General features: G+C 40.1%; 2 protein-coding genes across 2 annotated transcripts in view; both read left to right on the forward strand.

The window, feature by feature from the left end:
* eif2ak2 (eukaryotic translation initiation factor 2-alpha kinase 2) overlaps positions 1–18,855 on the forward strand; it is a 39,094-nt gene extending 20,239 nt beyond the window's left edge. Inside the window, 15 exon segments of the mRNA XM_056232636.1 lie at positions 5,916–6,068; positions 6,143–6,275; positions 6,359–6,399; positions 6,490–6,604; positions 7,704–7,738; positions 7,829–7,880; positions 10,201–10,277; positions 10,381–10,500; positions 10,638–10,757; positions 12,945–13,149; positions 17,805–17,948; positions 18,142–18,243; positions 18,364–18,426; positions 18,587–18,660; positions 18,662–18,855. Coding sequence (XP_056088611.1) covers positions 5,916–6,068; positions 6,143–6,275; positions 6,359–6,399; positions 6,490–6,604; positions 7,704–7,738; positions 7,829–7,880; positions 10,201–10,277; positions 10,381–10,500; positions 10,638–10,757; positions 12,945–13,149; positions 17,805–17,948; positions 18,142–18,243; positions 18,364–18,426; positions 18,587–18,660; positions 18,662–18,710 — 1,483 coding nt within the window. The 3' untranslated portion in view covers positions 18,711–18,855.
* Positions 1,068–4,838, forward strand: LOC130068980 (interferon-induced, double-stranded RNA-activated protein kinase-like). Its single transcript, XM_056232638.1, has 3 exons — positions 1,068–1,180; positions 1,345–1,474; positions 4,707–4,838. Exons 1-3 carry the CDS (start codon positions 1,068–1,070, stop codon positions 4,725–4,727), a joined length of 264 nt encoding a protein of 87 aa, XP_056088613.1. The 3' UTR covers positions 4,728–4,838.
* Positions 18,856–19,234: the final 379 nt, after the last annotated feature.

Consider the following 19,234-nt stretch of genomic DNA (forward strand, 5'->3'; position numbering starts at 1 on the left):
AAACTCATTTCTGATCAATTTAATCTGTATGTTTACATGAAATATCTTGTAACAGTGGTTGACTGCCGATTCTGTCCGTTTCTTATTTGCATGAATTACATTTGGAACAGAAGTTGGATCTGTCAGATTTTGTTATTATGTCTGTATTGCATAATATTCTCGAGCTAAAATCATGGCGCTTTTAATCTCGTCTACAGGTTATGGAATCATATGTCATGTGGGAAAAAGTGGCACATTTGGAGCAATATTTTTTTTTTTTTCTCTTTTTACTGTTTGTGAATCTGATTTGATATTGTTGGCATGTTTCTGTGAAAATAAAAATCTTTAACAGTGCATAAATACTTAAATTGCCTGGCTCTCATTGTAAATAATAATCCTATTGACTGTGTAACGGTCAAAATAAATGCCTACTCACTCATATGTGTCAAGATAAAATGTCAAAATTAGCTTGACAGCTGATCAAAAATATGATCAGATTATTCCAAAATGTGTCAGCTAAAGTTTTAACATACCTGTAGATTTCTGGATACTATCGTACCATATGGTACTGAGAAAAGTGGTGACGACGGATGCATCTCTCACAGGCTGTGAAATAAAATAAAATATTTTATGAAACCTAATGTAAAAAAGAGAAATGTTTCGATTTTATATATTTTAACATGCTGCAACACGTATTTTGAATTACTATGCCTGGTAATTTATTCTATATCTACGTAATATTATATACATTTATATATCTGTACTTTAAAAGAATGTTATTTTTCAGGTAGGTGTGGCCTATCAACATGCGTGGCTTTCGATTGGTCAATCCACTGTGTAGCGATGACGTTGAATTCCGGAAATCGAAACTTAATCGAACTGAATGATGATGATATGTAGAAATGAAAGTATTAATTATTGTGAGCTGTGAAGGATGTCAGTGTGAGCTGACACTATTAGTACCGTGTAAACCTGATATGAGATCACGGTAACGAGTGTTTTTGTGTTCGTCCGGTGAAGATATGACATTCACGAGCTGATCAAGGTAAACATTCAGTGAAGTTGTGTCGCTGTCTGCTTATGTAGTTATGGAGTCTCTGTCAAGAAATTATATTTCTCGGCTGAATGAGTACCAGCAGAAGGCTCAATGCACCGTGGAGTATGAGGAGGGATCCACTGAGGGACCGAGCCACAACAAAACGTATGGAAATATCATTCATTCAATCAAAATATACATACAGTTGAACTGAGTGAAGTCTGCCGAGGAACATTTTCTGTGCTGTTTGTGCAAATGATACAAAGTCAATGACTAACATTATTGTAACTGACAACTATAACTGTTTTGTGATCAAATATTGTTATCAGATTCACTATGAGGGCTATTGTAAATGGTCAGCGGTTTCCTGATGGCACTGGGAAATCCAAGAAGGAGGCCAGGCAAAGTGCTGCCAAGAACGCCCTTGATGGCCTCAGGAGCTCTCCCAATATTGAGTCTGTAAGTAAATATATGTTATATAAGTAACACTCACACACACGTTAGGGTTTCATGTTTAATGTGCACTTTCCATAGATCTGATTTTTAGCAGTACTGTCCTAAACCTAATCATTCAGTATGATTTCTGTTTTCTTTCGGTCAAAAGTTTGGTTAAAAGTAAAAAAAAATTTTTTTGTTAAAGTAGTCTCTTAATCTCACAAAGGCTGCATTGATTTGATCCAAAATACAGTAAAAATGTAAAATATTATTACATTTTAACATAACTGTTTTCTATGTGAATATATAGTAAAGTGTAATTTATTCCTGTGATCAAAGCTGAATTTTCAGCGTCATTACTCCAGTCTTCAGTGTCACATGATCCTTCAGAAATCACTCTAATATGATGATTTGCTGCTCAAGAAACATTAATATTGTTAATAATGTTACTGTCGTGCTGCTTAATATTTTTGTGGAAACTGTGTGACATTATTTTTCTGGATTCTTTGATGAATAGAAAGTTCAAAAGAACAGCATTTATTATAAATAAAACTTTTTTTGTAATATTTATTAATGGCATAAATATCTTTTCTGTCTTGTTATCAGTTTAATGTGTATTTGCTAAATAAAAGTATAAATTACTTGCACCAAACGTTTGAATCCCGTGTTTATTTAAAAAAAAAAAAAAAGCAGCTAAAACTGTTTTCAACATTGATAATAATAAATTATCTTAGAATGATGTGTGGCACTGAAGACTGGAGTAATGATGCTGAAAATTAATCTTTGATCACAGGAATAAATTACACCAGTTAATATTTCACAGTATTACTTTTTTCTTTACTGTATTTTGGATCAAATAAATGCAGCCTTGGTGAGATTATATATATATATATATATATATATATAAAGAGCATTCACAACATTAAATCTGTAATTAAAATGTTATATATGTAGCATGAAATAGTTTATTCAGTCTAGCACTAGCACAGCTGTGTACATATTTGCTATTTTATATTTAAAATTTAATATTAATGTTATTGTAATAATTATGTAGAGTGTAGATCATATATGGAAAGTCTTTTGAGAATTAATGTATCTGTCTTTAACTGCAGACGACATCATCTGCTCAAAACATTTCCAACAACATGAATATACCTTCGCGGAATTACACATGTTGGCTCAATGAACATTCACAGAAGAACAGGTTATTATTCAAGGCCCGTGAGACCAATAAGATGGATCCAGGAAACTCTACTCAGTGAGTGTTCAATACATCTGCTCATTGATCTTCTGATTCACAGTGTTCATCTAGAAAAGAGAGAAAAGTAGGGGAGAGCGGGGAGCTTTTTGACTTTCTCAGTTTGTGTAAATCTACTTAGGGTTTAGAGTATTTATTTTTCCCCACATTAATTTCCCACGTCTAGTACAATTATGTGGTTTTGTTTTATTAATACAGTGTATACTTTTTTTCTTGTTTTACCCCGAAAGAATGGAAGTGAAATGTGACAACATGCCCCATAGGTGTGGTTCATTGTAACATCACCATATGACAGCTTAAAATGCTATCTGATCTATCAAAGAAATATACAAGTCAAACCAAAATATTTTCTTAATAAAATACAATTATTAACTTTTTCATATAAAATAATGGCATTTTTCAATAATTAAAAATAAACTAATTTTGGAGTTTGACAACAAACACACACTGTAAAACACAGCTATACAGCATAGTTCAAAACAAAATAATAATTAATAATTTCTGAACATTGACTCTCAGTCTTTATTTACATGTTTTTCTCAATAGAATTCATAAAAGTATAGAATATAATAGCATATTTCTAATAGGGGCATATTGTAACGCAGTGTGACAACATGCCCCACCTGCACAACTAGGATTTAAACCCTGCTAGTGTCTTCTGCTAGTTAGCGAAGTATTAAATAACTATATCAACTGTTAAACAACAGATTGGAGATTAAAATAATATCAGATTTGTCTAATTTTAAAGGGGTGATGAACTGAGAAATCAAATTTTCCTTGAGCTTTTGACATCTAAGAGGTCATCATATTATAAGAATATCCTGTAAGTTTCAGAACTGAAAACGTCCTTGTTAGTCCAATAAAAGCTTTTATTGACACCAGGCTCAGCAAACGACTCGTTTTTCAAAGTGGGGAACTATGACGACAAAGAGGATAAAACACCACCCCCCGCAGAAGATCAACGCCTACTTCAACGCGGCTGGTTTAGCCCCGCCCACCGATTCGCGCATTACACGAAACTCATTATAATATGCAAAACTGTTATCCACTCACAGCAGTGGGCGTTTACTTCCAAGTCTTCAATGCGAGACGCCTAGCCTGGTTAAAACCAGAGCATTCTCAGTTGTAACTGAGTTATGGTCTGGCAAAGCGCCATAGACAAATCATTTCCAGAGGGGCGTCACCAATGGACGTCGCGGATAGACCTAAACCCAATCAGAGCGATGAAGGAGATGACGTATGCAGAGCGGCGGAGACACATCTCCGAGTGTTGTTCTTTGCTCGGTTTTTAACTAAAAGGAAACGTTCAAATGGCTTAAAACAGACGCGATAAATGATTCAAACGAGTGATGTTCGATGGCGGCATCCATCTTTGTAATGTAGGCTACAAAATCTGCTTCAAAATCCCAGCGCTGTCGTCATCGTGTAAAGCCCGCCCCAACGCTTCTGATTGGTGCCGCGATTTCGACGGATTGGTAATAGGCTTGAATGAGCTCTTTGCCAGACTAACTTTCAGAGCAAATCTAAATTTGCCGGAAGTTGTCTGGGTTTTCCCAGGCTACTGAGCGTTTTTGAGCTAGGCTCAAAACTAGGGTAGAAAATAGCCTATTACTTATTCATTTTGCTGTTTTTGAATGTAAAAACCAAGCCAACGTCATAAGTTGACCTCAGACAACAATATAAAAAAAATTAAAAAGCCAGTTCATGACCCCTTTAAATAAAAACAAAAAATAGAGATGAAAAATGTACTTTTGCTATGGTTAAATAAATGTTCAGTGATATCTTACAAAGATTGAAGTGTTAGTGTTTAAATGGCAACTAGTAAATACACCAAGTTTCGTCATGCTGGCATGTGTGGAAGTATTTTAAGTGTGTTACAACTAGCCCCGCGTTCGCCCCTACTTGTTAAATGAAAACTTGCACAAATTGCCAAATTAATTCCAGCTCTTAAAAAGAAATACAACTTGATTCCAGACTTCTCTCTTATCTTTTTTGCAGATTGTGTACTTATGTCTGTAAGTTTGTTTGCGGTGATAGAGAGTTTCCGGAGGCTTATGGAAATAATAAGAAGGAAGCCAAAGAAGCAGCAGCTTTCCGTGTTTATGAAGAGTTATGCAAAACACAAAATACAGAGGTGACACAACATCTGTCTACTTGGATTATCTGTAATTTATGATTTGTGTTTGACATTATATTTTGCATTTAAGGTCTTTGACAAGAACAGCAGTAAAGCACAGGGGTCAGAGGTTGCAGCTTGTAGGTAAATAATGAACAATGATTATAATGTCAAACTTTTATCAGTGCTTCTCGACTGGTCTTTCTTCAGGACACAGACTTTACATCAGACGTCATGTAGATCCAAATGACCCACCACAGAACTGCAATTACTCATCTTAAAAGAAGTTAAAAAATATTAAATTTATTTATGTTTAGTAAGCCAATAATTCCCCTCATGTTCAACACAAGCCACGTCTATCCTCACTGCAAGTGAATCCTTTTTCAATACAAGCCACAGTGTAGATAGCTTGTTAGGGTGGAACTTAATAGCATTTTTGAGGGCCTAAATCTGCTTGATAACTCTTGAAACTTTGCACGTGCAAAGGTCGTGCAAATTGACGTCAGATATGGGTTTCAGAATTCGGTGTAGCAAAATGGCTCGATTGCGCCACCTAAAATACAGGTGAAACTCTAAAAATTAGAATATCGTGCAAAAGTTCAGTAATTCAACTTAAAAGGTGAAACTAATATATTATATAGTCATTACATGCAAAGTGAGATATTTCAAACCTTTATTTGTTATAATTTTGATGATTATGGCTTACAGCTTATGAAAACCCCAAATTCAAAATAAGAATATTGTGAAAAGGTTTTCATAAGCTGCAAGCCATAATCATCAAAATTATAACAAATAAAGGCTTGAAATATCTCACTTTGCATCTACATGCCAATATTCAGGTATAGTCATGGCAGGAACTGTGGCAAAATATAAATGACTTTGACATAGTCCTCCTATATTTACCCATTAAAATACATATTGTCCACGTTTACTGTTTTCCTAAGGCCAGTGGAAAGGGAGTTTTGTGGAGTTCAGTGGAAGGCCAGTTTTGTCCTTGAACTCCCAGTTGGGAACCACTGATTTAATAAGCTCTTTTACTATATTTTCCACATGTTGATCTGTTTATTTTGATATCTTGTCCTTTATTTAAGTGCTAGCCTGAACAGTTTGAGTATTGCTGATGATTCCCGAAGCTCCACGCCTGACAACAACTACATTGCATATCTCAATAACTTCTGCCAGAAAAATAAACTTGTGCATGATTTCCAATTAGTGGAGAGAAGAGGCCCTCCTCACAACCCAGAGTAAGTCTTGCACAGCCCGTCACTGTTCATATGTGTACGAGTTGAAAGCGTAAAACTGACATTAGTTTCTTCAGGTTTGTGTATAAAGTTGTCATAGACGGGAAGGAATATCCTGAAGGACAAGGAAAGAGCTCGAAAGAGGCGAAGCAACATGCAGCTCAGCGCGCTTGGAGTGAACTTCAGGATCAGTCTGGCTGGACCACACAGGCAGGACCCTTCAGAAGTTCAGCTATGTGTGTACTAGTCTATGTTAGTGTTGACTAATGCACATGCATGTTTTTAATTAACAGAGTTCGGAAGATGACACCTCTTCACAAACCCAAGAGACGACGTAAGTTTAAATTAACTAAACATTACGTTGTGCATATAATATGTAATGATAGAAAGATGCAATGCAGTTGAATGTTCATGTGTTTTATAGTAAATCTGAGGATGCACGACTCTCGTCAAACAGCCCGTGTGAAACTCTCAGCTCCAGTGATAACATCGTCTTCAAAGACTCGTCTGCTGTCAGTTCTCCTATGGCCATAAGTCCTGTAAGTCCAGTCTGTGTTATTGGCAGCATTTGCACTTCAAGCAATAACGTATGAGAGGTTATGAGTTTCATAAAACATACTGGGCCCTATCTTGCACCCGGCGCAAATGACTTTGTACACTGACGCATGTATCATTCCTATTTTGCACCCGCGCAAAGCGGGCTTTTCCCTCCACAGACGCACGCCGGCAAACTAGGGAATGAACTCGCGCTCCCTGGGCGGGTCGGCGCAAAAAGGAGGCGTGTTTCGGCGCAAACATTCCCTCATGCTATTTTGCAGTTCCAGAAAACAATTCCGCCACTGACCAGAACAAACCTAGTCTAAAGTCAGTGGCGCGTTGCGCGTTGTTCATTATGCTATTTTAAGCGCGCATGCTTGGCCATAATGTAGCGGGTGCACAACGCGCATACACTTTGATTCTCTCATCAACACAGATGCAGCAGTTTTTATTTTTGCAAATCATACATTATAACAAGGAAAAATATTAACACATGAGGGAAATCATTGTGGTGTCCATGAAGATGTAAAAAAAAATGTAGGCCTAAATCTAGCTTACACATTTACACAAATTTTTCAGGCTAATTGTAGTAATGACGGATCAGACCTGTTTGCCCAATAGTGGCAAGACACATAAGGACATCTGACAAATTAGTTTGTCCGTCAAGAACCAGAAAAAAAAAAAAATCTCCCATCCCCATACAACGTCACTTCTCTGTCTTTCACGGCCCTGACAAGAGCGTCGGTCTCCTCGGCTGTGAACCGCTCCTGGCAGTAAATCCGCCATAATAATAGCAATCCGCCATGCAACATGCGCACCTGCTCTTAAAGGGTATGTTGGATGACGCTCTGATTGGTTTATTTCCCGTTACGCCCAAACCACACCTATGAATAATGAAGCTATTTCAGACCAACCCCTTTTAAACTTGCGTCGGGCGCAAGAGTCATTTATCCCGCCGGTAAAACAGCAACAGCGCCCAAGACCCGCCCACAAAGGTACTTGCGCTTCGCGCTTGATACTTGCGTTTCAGATTGTTAATATAGGGCCCACTGTATTTTAACATTTTATATTTGGACTTATGAAATACAACCTGTATTGCAGTGTGTGAGCCCACTGGATGTGAAGCCGAAAATAAAGTAAGCGTTTACAGTTGTTAAATGTCATATTTTAGATTTTACATTATTTTTTCTTCATCAGTAATATAAAATATACACGTTTTCTTTTAGATTAGCACCAACTTTTCTTCTGTCACCGAACGGCCAGGCCAAGGGCAAAGAGGTATTGGAACATTAATAAGTTTACAATAACAATTGAAAGTTTACTGTAACAATGAAAAAGAGTGTTTTAGGGAAGCAAAACATATGTGAGGTTCGGGTTGTGTATGCTGTGCTTCATTATATGATAGAGCTGCACGATTAATCATTAAAAATTTACAATCTCCATTCAAATACCCATGTGACCTTATTCCTAAATGACAGCTATTAAACCTTTGACAAGTACGATCACAGCAAACATTCAGATCTGCGATCTGAGCCAGACAGAGCGGTTGTCAAGTATAGTTATGAAACATCTTTGTATCATTATTTCTATCTTACAATCATTCAAATGATCACAGGGGATAAAAGTTTACAGTTCGGATATAAATACTGATGTCTACGGTATCAAAAATCATTAACTCGAGATTTGTTCAAAAACACAGATTCATCCAGTGATGAAACAAGTGAAGTCTTTATGAGTGAGTCATTGAATCATTCACTCGAGATTCGTTCAAAACCGCATATTCATCCAGTGATGAAACAAGTGAATCATTCATTGAATCATTAACTCGAGATTTGTTCAAAAACACAGATTCATCCAGTGATGAAACAAGTGAAGTCTTTATGAGTGAGTCATTGAATCATTCACTCGAGATTTGTTCAAAACCGCATGTTCATCCAGTGATGAAACAAGTAAATCATTCATTGAATCATTCACTCGAGATTTGTTCAAAAACACAGATTCATCCAGTGATGAAACAAGTGAAGTCTTTATGATTGAGTCATTGAATCATTCACTCGAGATTTGTTCAAAACCGCATGTTCATCCAGTGATGAAACAAGTGAATCATTCATTGAATCATTCACTCGAGATTTTTTCAAAAACACAGATTCATCCAGTGATGAAACAAGTGAAGTCTTTATGAGTGAGTCATTGAATCATTCACTCGAGATTTGTTCAAAACCGCATGTTCATCCAGTGATGAAACAAGTAAATCATTCATTGAATCATTCACTCGAGATTTGTTCAAAAACACAGATTCATCCAGTGATGAAACAAGTGAAGTCTTTATGAGTGAGTCATTGAATCATTCACTCGAGATTTGTTCAAAACCGCATGTTCATCCAGTGATGAAACAAGTGAATCATTCATTGAATCATTCACTCGAGATTTGTTCAAAAACACAGATTCATCCAGTGATGAAACAAGTGAAGTCTTTATGATTGAGTCATTGAATCATTCACTCGAGATTTGTTCAAAACCGCATGTTCATCCAGTGATGAAACAAGTGAATCATTCATTGAATCATTCACTCGAGATTTGTTCAAAAACACAGATTCATCCAGTGATGAAACAAGTAAAGTCTTTATGAGTGAGTCATTGAATCATTCACTCGAGATTTGTTCAAAACCGCATGTTCATCCAGTGATGAAACAAGTGAATCATTCATTGAATCATTCACTCGAGATTTGTTCAAAAACACAGATTCATCCAGTGATGAAACAAGTGAAGTCTTTATGAGTGAGTCATTGAATCATTCACTTAAGATTTGTTCAAAACCGCATGTTCATCCAGTGATGAAACAAGTGAATCATTCATTGAATCATTCAAGAGATTTGTTCAAAAACACAGATTCATCCATTGATGAAACAAATGAATCATTCATTGAATCATTCAAGAGATTTGTTCAAAAACACAGATTCATCTAGTGATGAAACAAGTGAAGTCTTTATGAGTGAGTCATTTAATCATTCACTCGAGATTTGTTCAAAACCGCACGTTCATCCAGTGATGAAACAAAATATTCATTTATTGAATCATTCAAGAGATTTGTTCAAAAACACAGATTCATCCAGTGATGAAACAAGGGAAGTCTTTATAAATGAGTCATTGGATAATTCACTCAAACCTATATATTTTTAAAATAATTTATTCATTAATTAAATATTTTTTAAATAGATTGCAGCAATCAACATTTGTCAGAACCTCTAGAAAATGACGTGATATTTTGTTTAGTTGTCTATATTTAAAATCGTGATCTCTACATAAAAAAAAAAAAAAAAACGGGATTCTCAGTTTATCCAGAATCGTGCAGCTCTATTATACGAGTATTCTCCATAAAGTAGTGGCTGTAAAATGTACGAGGCAAATCCAAAAAAAAGTCTGTAAAATGAGACCAATAAAAATGGAAATTCAAAGTTCTATTGAAAAAGTTTACTTGGTGTTTATGAATCCAGTTTCAATGCAGCTCCAAAGAAAGAAAAATGACTTTTAATTGTTATAAAATTATAAAATATATAATTTAATTGTTTTTCCTCTTCCAACTTCATAACTTATACAGAATGTTCCTACAATGAATGCACAAAATCTGGCAAAGTCGTCTGGAGATCAACCTTCAAACCAAGCTATAAAATCAAGGCAAATCATAACCTAATTGTTTTCATTTTTAACTATGCAGTTTATTACAAATGTTTTTGTCAATCAGTTTAGCTTTTGAAAATAGTTATGTTTATCTTTGTAGGTTTTTAGAAGACTTTGACTCAATATATCCGATTGGCAAAGGTGGCTTCGGACGAGTTTTCAAGGCAAGACGAAAGCTGGAGAACAAATATTATGCTGTGAAGATAGTGAAGAGTCGAGAGTAAGTAAATGAAAAGTAATTTGATTGGCTTTTAATTGCTTGTATGTCTATGATGTCCAAAAAAAGGTATTATAATATACCTTTTGTTTTTGTACTACATCTAACATAATGTCATGATATCTTCTGTTTCTCCACAGAAAAGCTCTTCGTGAGGTTGGAGCTTTGGCTGGTTTTAATAACGCCAACATCGTCCGCTACTACACAGCTTGGGAAGAGGACACGGCGTACAGATACGAGTCTTCAGAGACCATCTCAGAGTAATTCAGCAAAACACAACTCACTCTTAAACAAACAAGGCCCTGCCTGACTAGAATTGGGTATCGTTCGAACTTTAACGATTCTACTTATCAATTCCGATTATTATCGATTCCTATTTTCGATTCCAATATGGTAAAAAAAAAAAGAAAACGTAGATATCATTCACATTTATTGAAGTCTTATTGCAAAACATTTCATTGTAGCTGAATACCATGAACAAAAATCAACAGGTCACTTACACAAGGAACGTTTGTCTGTGGTTTAAAAATACCATAGTGAAAACAACTAGCCTAACTAATATACATTTCATGCATTATTAAAAACAAGTAAACACTCAGTAATTAAAAAAGAACAAATAAAAAATGATCAATCGCAGCAAATAAATACAACTGAACAAAGATACGTTTTAAATAGTGTTCAGGTACACAACCTAATCAAATGGAAAAATAACACTGCACTTTATAAATAAAATATACATTACAAATATAGTTACAAAAGTTATTCAGTCAAGAACAGCGAGTGAATTTTCTCTTTGTCTTTTGTTTGATTAGTGTTATCATAGAGACGGCAGCACAGAAAACAGTCTCGCGCTTGATTAATTTAAAATCACATTAAAATAACTTTCTGTGAGTGCTTTGGATGTGTGTGCAGCACAGAAAACAGCGTGTGAGTCGTCGTGCGCTTGAATGGTTTAAAATCATATTAAAATGCTCACAAAGGAATCGATATGAGGAATGAAAATTTGAATTTTATAACAAGTATCTGATTCCTACTTGAGGAAAAAAGTTTTTGCTCTGTTTTTCTGAATTAATGACTTAATTATCTCAAAATTCTGAGTAACTCATTAATTCATAAAAACAGAGTGAAAAAGATGTTTTTCATGAAAAAAATCTTGTAATTCTGAGATAATTAACTCATTAATTCAGAAAAACAGTAGATTTTTTTTCCTCAAGTGAATGCAATACGCTTCCGTAGATTCCTGACCTCAAGTATTCGAATCCAATTCTGGAATCGATATTTCGATTTGCAACCCTATCCCTGACTGAAAGTGTTTCATGCCTCCTCGACACAGATGCAACGCACTAATAGCAATTGTCACGCAGTCCCTATTTTTCTACTAACATTAAAGGGTTAGTTCACCCCAAAATGAAAATTCTGTCAGCAATTACTCGCCCTCATGTTGTTCAACCCCGTAAGACTTTCGTACAAGACGTACAACCCAGAAGCGCTGCGCTGTTACACTACGTGAACTCACTCGAGGCCCACAGAGAAGGAAATTAATAGTTGAATAAAGTCGTTATTTTTGTTTGTTTTTTGCGCACAAAAAGTATTCTCGTCGCTTGATAAACTTAAAGGGATAGTTTGGCCAAAAATGATATTTAACACATGCATTACTCACCCTCAAGCCGTTCGAGATGCATATGTCAATCTTGTTTCAGACGAACACATTTTCAGTTATTTTAGAAAATGTCTTAGACCCTTCAGTGGATATAATGTGAAGCAATGGGGTCCACCTCCTTCAAGTCCCAAAATGTGCATACATCCTTCACAGAAGTAATCCATCCGGCTCCAGGGGGATAAACGAAGGCCTTCTGAGGGTAATCCGTGCGGTTTTGTCGTAAAAATATACATATTTAAAACTTTATAAATGAAAATATCTGACTTCCGGCAACGATCGACGCGCGTTCACGGGTGAACTGAGTGGAGTTTTGTTTTGCTTTGGTTCCTACGCTACGTCATACCTCGTACGCCGACTTCCATCACCCGTGAACGCGCGTCGATCGTTGATCATTTTCATTTATAAAGTTTTATACGGCTTGAGGGTGAGTAATGCATGGGTTAAATATCATTTTTGGCCGAACTATCCCTTTAAGGTTGAGCCACTGTAGTCACTCGGACTATTTTAACGATGTCTTTAACCTTTCTGGGCCGGCAAGTTTCAATAACATAGAAGCCTATGGAGGAGTGATCCAGCTCTCAGATTTAATCACAAATATCTTAATTTGTGTTCTGAAGATGAACGAAAGTCTTACGGGGTTGAACAACATGAGGGAGAGTCATTACTGACAGAGTTTACATTTTGGGGTGAACTATCCCTTTAAGTTGTATATTTGTATTGGGACTCTTTAAAAAACCAAACATCAAACATTTGTCCTGCTAAAAATCCATGTATCTGTTGGCTTTAGTTCTGGCAGTGGCCCGGGGACAAAGTTCCTCTACATTCAGATGGAGCTCTGTGAGGGAGACACGCTGCGAGCCTGGATTGATAAAAGAAACTCTCCAAAGGAAAGTTTCCCAGAGAGGAGAGCGGATGCGGCACGGATCAGCGGACAGGTGCTGACGGCTGTGGACTACATTCACTCCAAGGGCTTGATCCACAGAGACCTGAAGGTGAGCACCTCGCTAAAATGAGCTTACATCAGGCTCGGACACAACTCAGAAGAGCTCATGAATTGTGAATTTAAATGCGGACATACTGTATAAGAGGTCATTGTACTGTAAAAATATCCTGTAAGTTTCAGAACACAAAACTTCCTATTTAGTCCAAAAACAACTTTTATTGAAATTGAAGTTTTGTCTCAGTATGAAGTCATAATGAAAGACCGCCTCTGCAGAAGAAGGCCGACGCCCACTTCTACATCATTGCCTCTTTAGCCCCGCCCACCAATTTACACATATCATGTAGTGAATTCGAGAGAGTCGAAAACACAGGATTACTCCAGCAATAAAACCATAGAGATGCTCTGAGGATTACAAAGCACTTGACAATTCTGCATTGCCATCCTTGTGTTCCTAACATTAAGAAAGCGTGGATGAACTTTGTTTTTAACGAAGTTCCAGATCATGTCAGTAAGACATGGTTCGTGTTTTCTTCATTTTGAAAAATTTTACGTTGAAAATTATTTTAATATGCTAAACTGTTACCCAATCACAGCAGTGGGTGTTTACTTCCAAGTCTTGAGTACATCATGTCTATCAAAATTGAGTGTTTGAAAGAGAGTGTCAAAAACAGCAGCAAAGTCTTCATGGAAAGAAGCTTTTAGTCTACTGATTGCAAAGGCCCAAAGGGAGCATCCTGAAGTGCTCGAAGCACCAGGGAAAGGTCCCAAGAGGGTACGGAGGGGGGTCGAGGAGGATTTAATCGTCTCGCCCCCCCTAAGAAACCTGATGACCAGGTCGTGCTTCCCAACTGTTTTGCCATCTATGTGGTCGTGATAAGCTGAAATAGTTGCAGCATGTACTTTGAGGGTGGAGGGAGACAGCCTTCGCTCCAACCCTTGCTGCAAGAAGGAAAGCACAGACCCTATCGAACATCTTCGGGGGTCTTCTTGGCGAGAAGAACACCACTCGACAAACAGGTTCCACTTCAGGGCGTAAACCTGTCTCGTGGACGGCATCCGTGCTGAAGTGATGGTGTTAAGTACCTCTGGGGGTAAGTCACCTGGAACCTCCGCGTCCCGTCCAGGGACCAGACATGGAGTTTCCAGAGATCTGGACGCGGGTGCCATAGGGTGCCCCGTCTCTGAGTCAGAAGATCCTTCCTCAGAGGAATGGGCCAGGGAGGGACTGTCACAAGGAGCATGAGTTCTGGGAACCAAGTCCGGGTGGACCAATAGGGGGCCACCAGAAGGACCTGCTCCTCGTCCTCCCTGACTGTGCACAGTGTCTGCGCAAGTAGGCTCACTGGGGGAAACGCATATTTGCGGAGGCCCCGGGGCCAGCTGTGTGCCAGTGCGTCCGTGCCGAGTGTTCCCTCGGTCAGGGAGTAAAACAGCTGGCAGTGGGAGGTCTCTGAGGAGGCAAACAGGTCTACCTGAGCCTCCCCGAACTCTCTCCAGATCAGCCGAACCGCCTGGGGGTGGAGTCGCCATTCTCCCGGAAGCACAGCTCGTGATAGCTCGTCGGCTCAAAATACATGGCTCAAAGCGACCTCAGATGCTTCTGACTCCAGAGGAGGAGATGACGGGCGAGTTGCGACATGCGATGGGAGCGTAGACCACCTTGTCGGTTGATGTACGCAACGGTCGCAGTGTTGTCCGCACGGACCAGCACGTCCCTGCCCTGTAGCGGCCTTTTCAAGCAGCTCAGAGCGAGATGTACTGCAACTCGAGGCAATTGTTGTGCCAATGCAGTTGGGGGTCCGTCCACACCCCTGACACTGCATGCCCGTATCTCGGGACTCGGCCGTGAAGCCAGTGCTGAAGCTGTCTCATATGAAGCAGGCCGAGCGGGGTTACCACTGATCGCTACCACTGCGATCTCCGCACGCAAGACATGGGCATCGGCTGCTCTCACTGTAGTGGAGTGGATGGCCCAAAACTTGGGGGGACGGCGGGCGAACTGAATCGCATAGCCGAGCCTGCTGGTCCGAATGCGCCAGCGAGACAGACTGGGGAGCACTAACCAGGCTCGCAGAGACCGTACAAGCGGGACAAAAGGGACCGTAGGCGTACCCGGGGTGGGGCAGCGAGGTGGAACGCAGGGACGCGGCTCGGGAGGCTCTCTCTGGTAGGCAGCCCGTAGCGGGGTCTGAGTGTGCTGTGCAAGACTTACCTGGTTCCACGGGGCAGGAGGTGCAGGAGGCGGCTCGGTGGTGTTCTTGGACCGCACACTGCTGCCCGCTGGCGATAGAAGAGGTGGATGAGAGTGGTGAGGATTCTCTCCTCCCACTGCTCTCCGGGCCCTCTTCGGACCCAGAGATGAAGGAAACTGCTCTTTTATTTAAAATTTGGGTACCGCTGGTTTTTGAGGCCAGCGGCGGAACACAAACAGAAGATTTTTTCACCCGGCCCTTTTTTTGGGGGAGGAGTGGTGCGGTCACCGTCTCCTGGAGAGCAGTCCCATCCATCTCCGGGTCTGCGACTGGCTCCACGGCGCCGTTTAGGTGGAGGCTGCTGCTGCGGTGCGGGAGCAGGGGCAGACACAGGAGGACGGCAGATGTATTTGATAGCCTCTGTCTGCTTTTGTACAGCCGAGAACTGCTGGGCGAAGTTCTCGACCACGTCGCCGAAGAGGCCGGTCTGGGACACAGGGGAGTTAAGGAACTGGAGCTTGTCGGTCTCCCTCATGTCGACCAGACACAGCCAGAGATGGCATTCCTGGACCACTAAGGTGGACATCGCACAACCCACTGGCCGCGCGGTGACCTTCGTCGCACGAAGTGTGAGGTCCATTGCGGCACGAAGTTCTTTGAGAACTTGTGGATCATGACCACCCTTGTGCAGGTCCTTCAGTGCCTTGGGCTGATGGACCTGCAGCAACGCCATGGCGTGCATGGCAGAGGCAGCTTCCCCACAGGCCTTGTAAAGGGGGTTGCACACCGAACGAGAAGCGCAGCGCAATGTCTTTAAAATTCGAACACATTATTCTCTATGAGTGTACGCACACCGGCGGCGCCATTCAGCGTCTGTCCGCGGCGCCCAGCTACGGCTCAGGACCTTGTTCAAAACCCTGCCGCGCCACAGAGCGCCATTTACATAGTTGTGTATTAAATTTACATTTATTTGTCTCAAATCGTCGTTAATGTACATACTGACTTCACCCTGTGCTGCAATATACATTTAGTTTTACATTAATTTACAGAAATCAGCTGCTTGAATGAAAATTGCTGATGTTATCGGATTTTCAGGTGATATTCTCAATTCATTCAGTTAGCGTATGTCCTGAGGTAAAGTGTTCAGACTGCAAACTTAGCAACGATTGTATTTAATCATAGAGTACAATCACAACATAGTACAGACATTATCTTAATTCCATAATGTCCTTAAACATAACAATATTGCTGACCATAAACTGAGAAAGTGCGCATCCGGTGTGCGATACCTCGAGTTGTCCTAGACGCGGCGCTGCGCTTCTCGTCCGGTGTGCGACCCCCTTAAGCCTCGTCGAATAGGTCCGACGAGTACCTAGAGGCCCGGGAAGGAAGACACGGTTCTCCGTGCCGAGTGGAGTTAGGGCACAGCTGCTCCACTGTCGGGACACGCGTGTATCCCTTAGCTGCCATCAAGGGTGGTGAGGGAGGAGGAGCCACTGAGATGGTTTCTGGCAGTAAAAGGTGCTGTCCACGCCCCCGTGAGCTCCTCATGCACCTCCGGGAAGAAAGGTACTGGGGTCGGTTTCTGAGAACCAGCACGCACCACCCCGAGATACCAATCGTCCAGCCTTGAGGGCTCGGGACACGGTGGAGGGTTCCACTCGAGCCCGATCATGTTGGTGGCCCGGGAAAGCATGGCCATCATCTCTGGGTCCAACTCGGTGAGGGTTCCTAGAAAGTTGGTTCCCCGAAGGAAGCGTACTCACGGCAATCCTCGGGTCTCCCGTGTCACTGCCCGAAGCAACCCTCTGAGGAGGATTGGATCGAGGCAGAGGCACGGGGACTCCGCCCCTTTGCAGGAACGAGAGTCTCGACCGCAGCTCCGAGATGGTCATCTTCCCACAATGGGTACATGACTCATCCACGAACGCTGCCTCAGCGTGTTCGAGGCCCAGACACACGAGGCAGCGATCGTGACCATCCCGTGACCGCAGGTAACGACCACATCCAGAAACGCACAGATAGAACGTCATGTTTTTTTTAAATTTATTTTTATTTTTATAAAAGACGCGAATTGTGTAAGCTCTTTTAGGGACTGCTCTCCTTGGTGCTGAAGCATGCAGGAGAACGGTCACCGCGAACACAGACAGGAATGTGCACCTGTCTGTGCGCTGTTCTCTCTCGCTGGTCTTACCAGCCGCACCAAAGTGGAGAGATCCAGAAGAGGCTTGCAGATTCACTCTGTGTAGTTAGCATACGAAGTGCTTGGCTCCGAAGCAAAAAGCTAGTGTGCTATCGCAACAGCTGCTCGTTAAATACCCGCGCTGCGAGGCTGCACAGCTGATGCAAATGATTGCACACCAATGTGCATTGGCTTGTTTTAGTTTCACTCGAAGTAGATTGGCCTCTCTAGCGAGATTCCTATTGGTCAGTCATGACCTACGTATAGTGACTGACCGATAGGGAACCCTGGTTTGCACACAGTTTTGATCGCTCTGCTTCTTTGTTTCAGCCTCCAAACATAATGTTCAGCAAGGATGGAGGAGTGAAGGTTGGAGACTTCGGCCTCGTGACTGCAGCAGAAAATGACAATGATGAGCTCATGCTGGAACGGACTAAAAGAACAGGAACCCGTAGTTACATGAGCCCGGAGCAAGTGAGTCATTTAAATCAACATGAAACGCGGTTCACAACCCATAATCCAAATAAAAGCTATTGGAGTGTTTAGTAATGAATCATGCACAGGAATATGCATGTCTATTTTGATTTCATCTTGATTATAATAATCCATATAATGCTTTTTGTGTATCTGTTGCTAAAGTTTTTATTGTTGTAAACTAAAAATGTAGGAGACTGAAAGATCCTATGACAAAAAGGTGGATATATACGCTCTGGGCCTCATATATTTTGAGCTCATCTATAATCTCATCACAGTGCAGGAAAAGAAAAAGGTTTGATTCATCTTTTAGACCATTATATAATAATAATACTACAATCTATGCATTAATCTTGAACTATATCTGATATGTTATAAGGAATTAAGTATTTCTTTTTTTTTTTGGTGACTTTAGATTTGGGAGGATATAAGAAATAGGGTTTTTCCACCGAAGTTCTCCAAGGAATTTAGCTTTGAGGTAAGTGTAATTTCACGATCAAAATGTTGAAATTGAGCATGCTTTTTCTTTAGTGCTGAACATATGCTGACATTATCAATGCCTGCTATGATCACTTACTCAAAGATGAGCATTATCTAACATGCTGTCTCGTTTTTCACGGGTGATGCTGATGAAATAGCACAAGCTCATAGAGCGAATGTTGAGCGCCAGTCCTGAAGACAGACCAGACGCCACAGAGCTGATCAGAGAACTGGATCAATATATCAGTCCTGAAGACAGATAAAGACATCAAGACCTTCTGATGACATCTATTCTCCTTTCTATGACTTTATAATAATAGCAGTTGCTTATACTGTAACATTTACAGACTGATACAGATGGCAAGTGTGCAATTCAGTCTATAAAGCAACTACATTTTTAAAAAATGAAACTTTTGTCATCATTTACTCATCCTAATGCTGTTTTTTTTTAGCAGAATGTCGGTTTGTTTCCATACAACAAAGTGTGTTCCACAAAAGAAAGAAAAACTTGTGTTAAAAAATGACAAAATGTGCAATTTACAGTCTAAAAACTCATTTCTGATCAATTAATTCTGTATGAAATATCTTGTAACAGTGGTTGACTGCCGATTCTGTCCGTTTCTTATTTGCATGAATTACATTTGGAACAGAAGTTGGATCTGTCAGCTTTTGTTATTGTGTCTGTATTGCATAATATTCTCGAGCTAAAATCATGGAGCTTTTAATCTCGTCTACAGGTTATGGATATGGAATTATGTCATGTGGGAAAAAGTGGCACATTTGGGGCAATATTTATTATCCTCTTT

This window comes from Rhinichthys klamathensis, unplaced genomic scaffold (assembly GCF_029890125.1).
Source record: "Rhinichthys klamathensis goyatoka isolate OS25496 unplaced genomic scaffold, OSU_Roscu_1.1 h1tg000352l_1, whole genome shotgun sequence".
Lineage (NCBI taxonomy): Eukaryota > Metazoa > Chordata > Actinopteri > Cypriniformes > Leuciscidae > Rhinichthys > Rhinichthys klamathensis.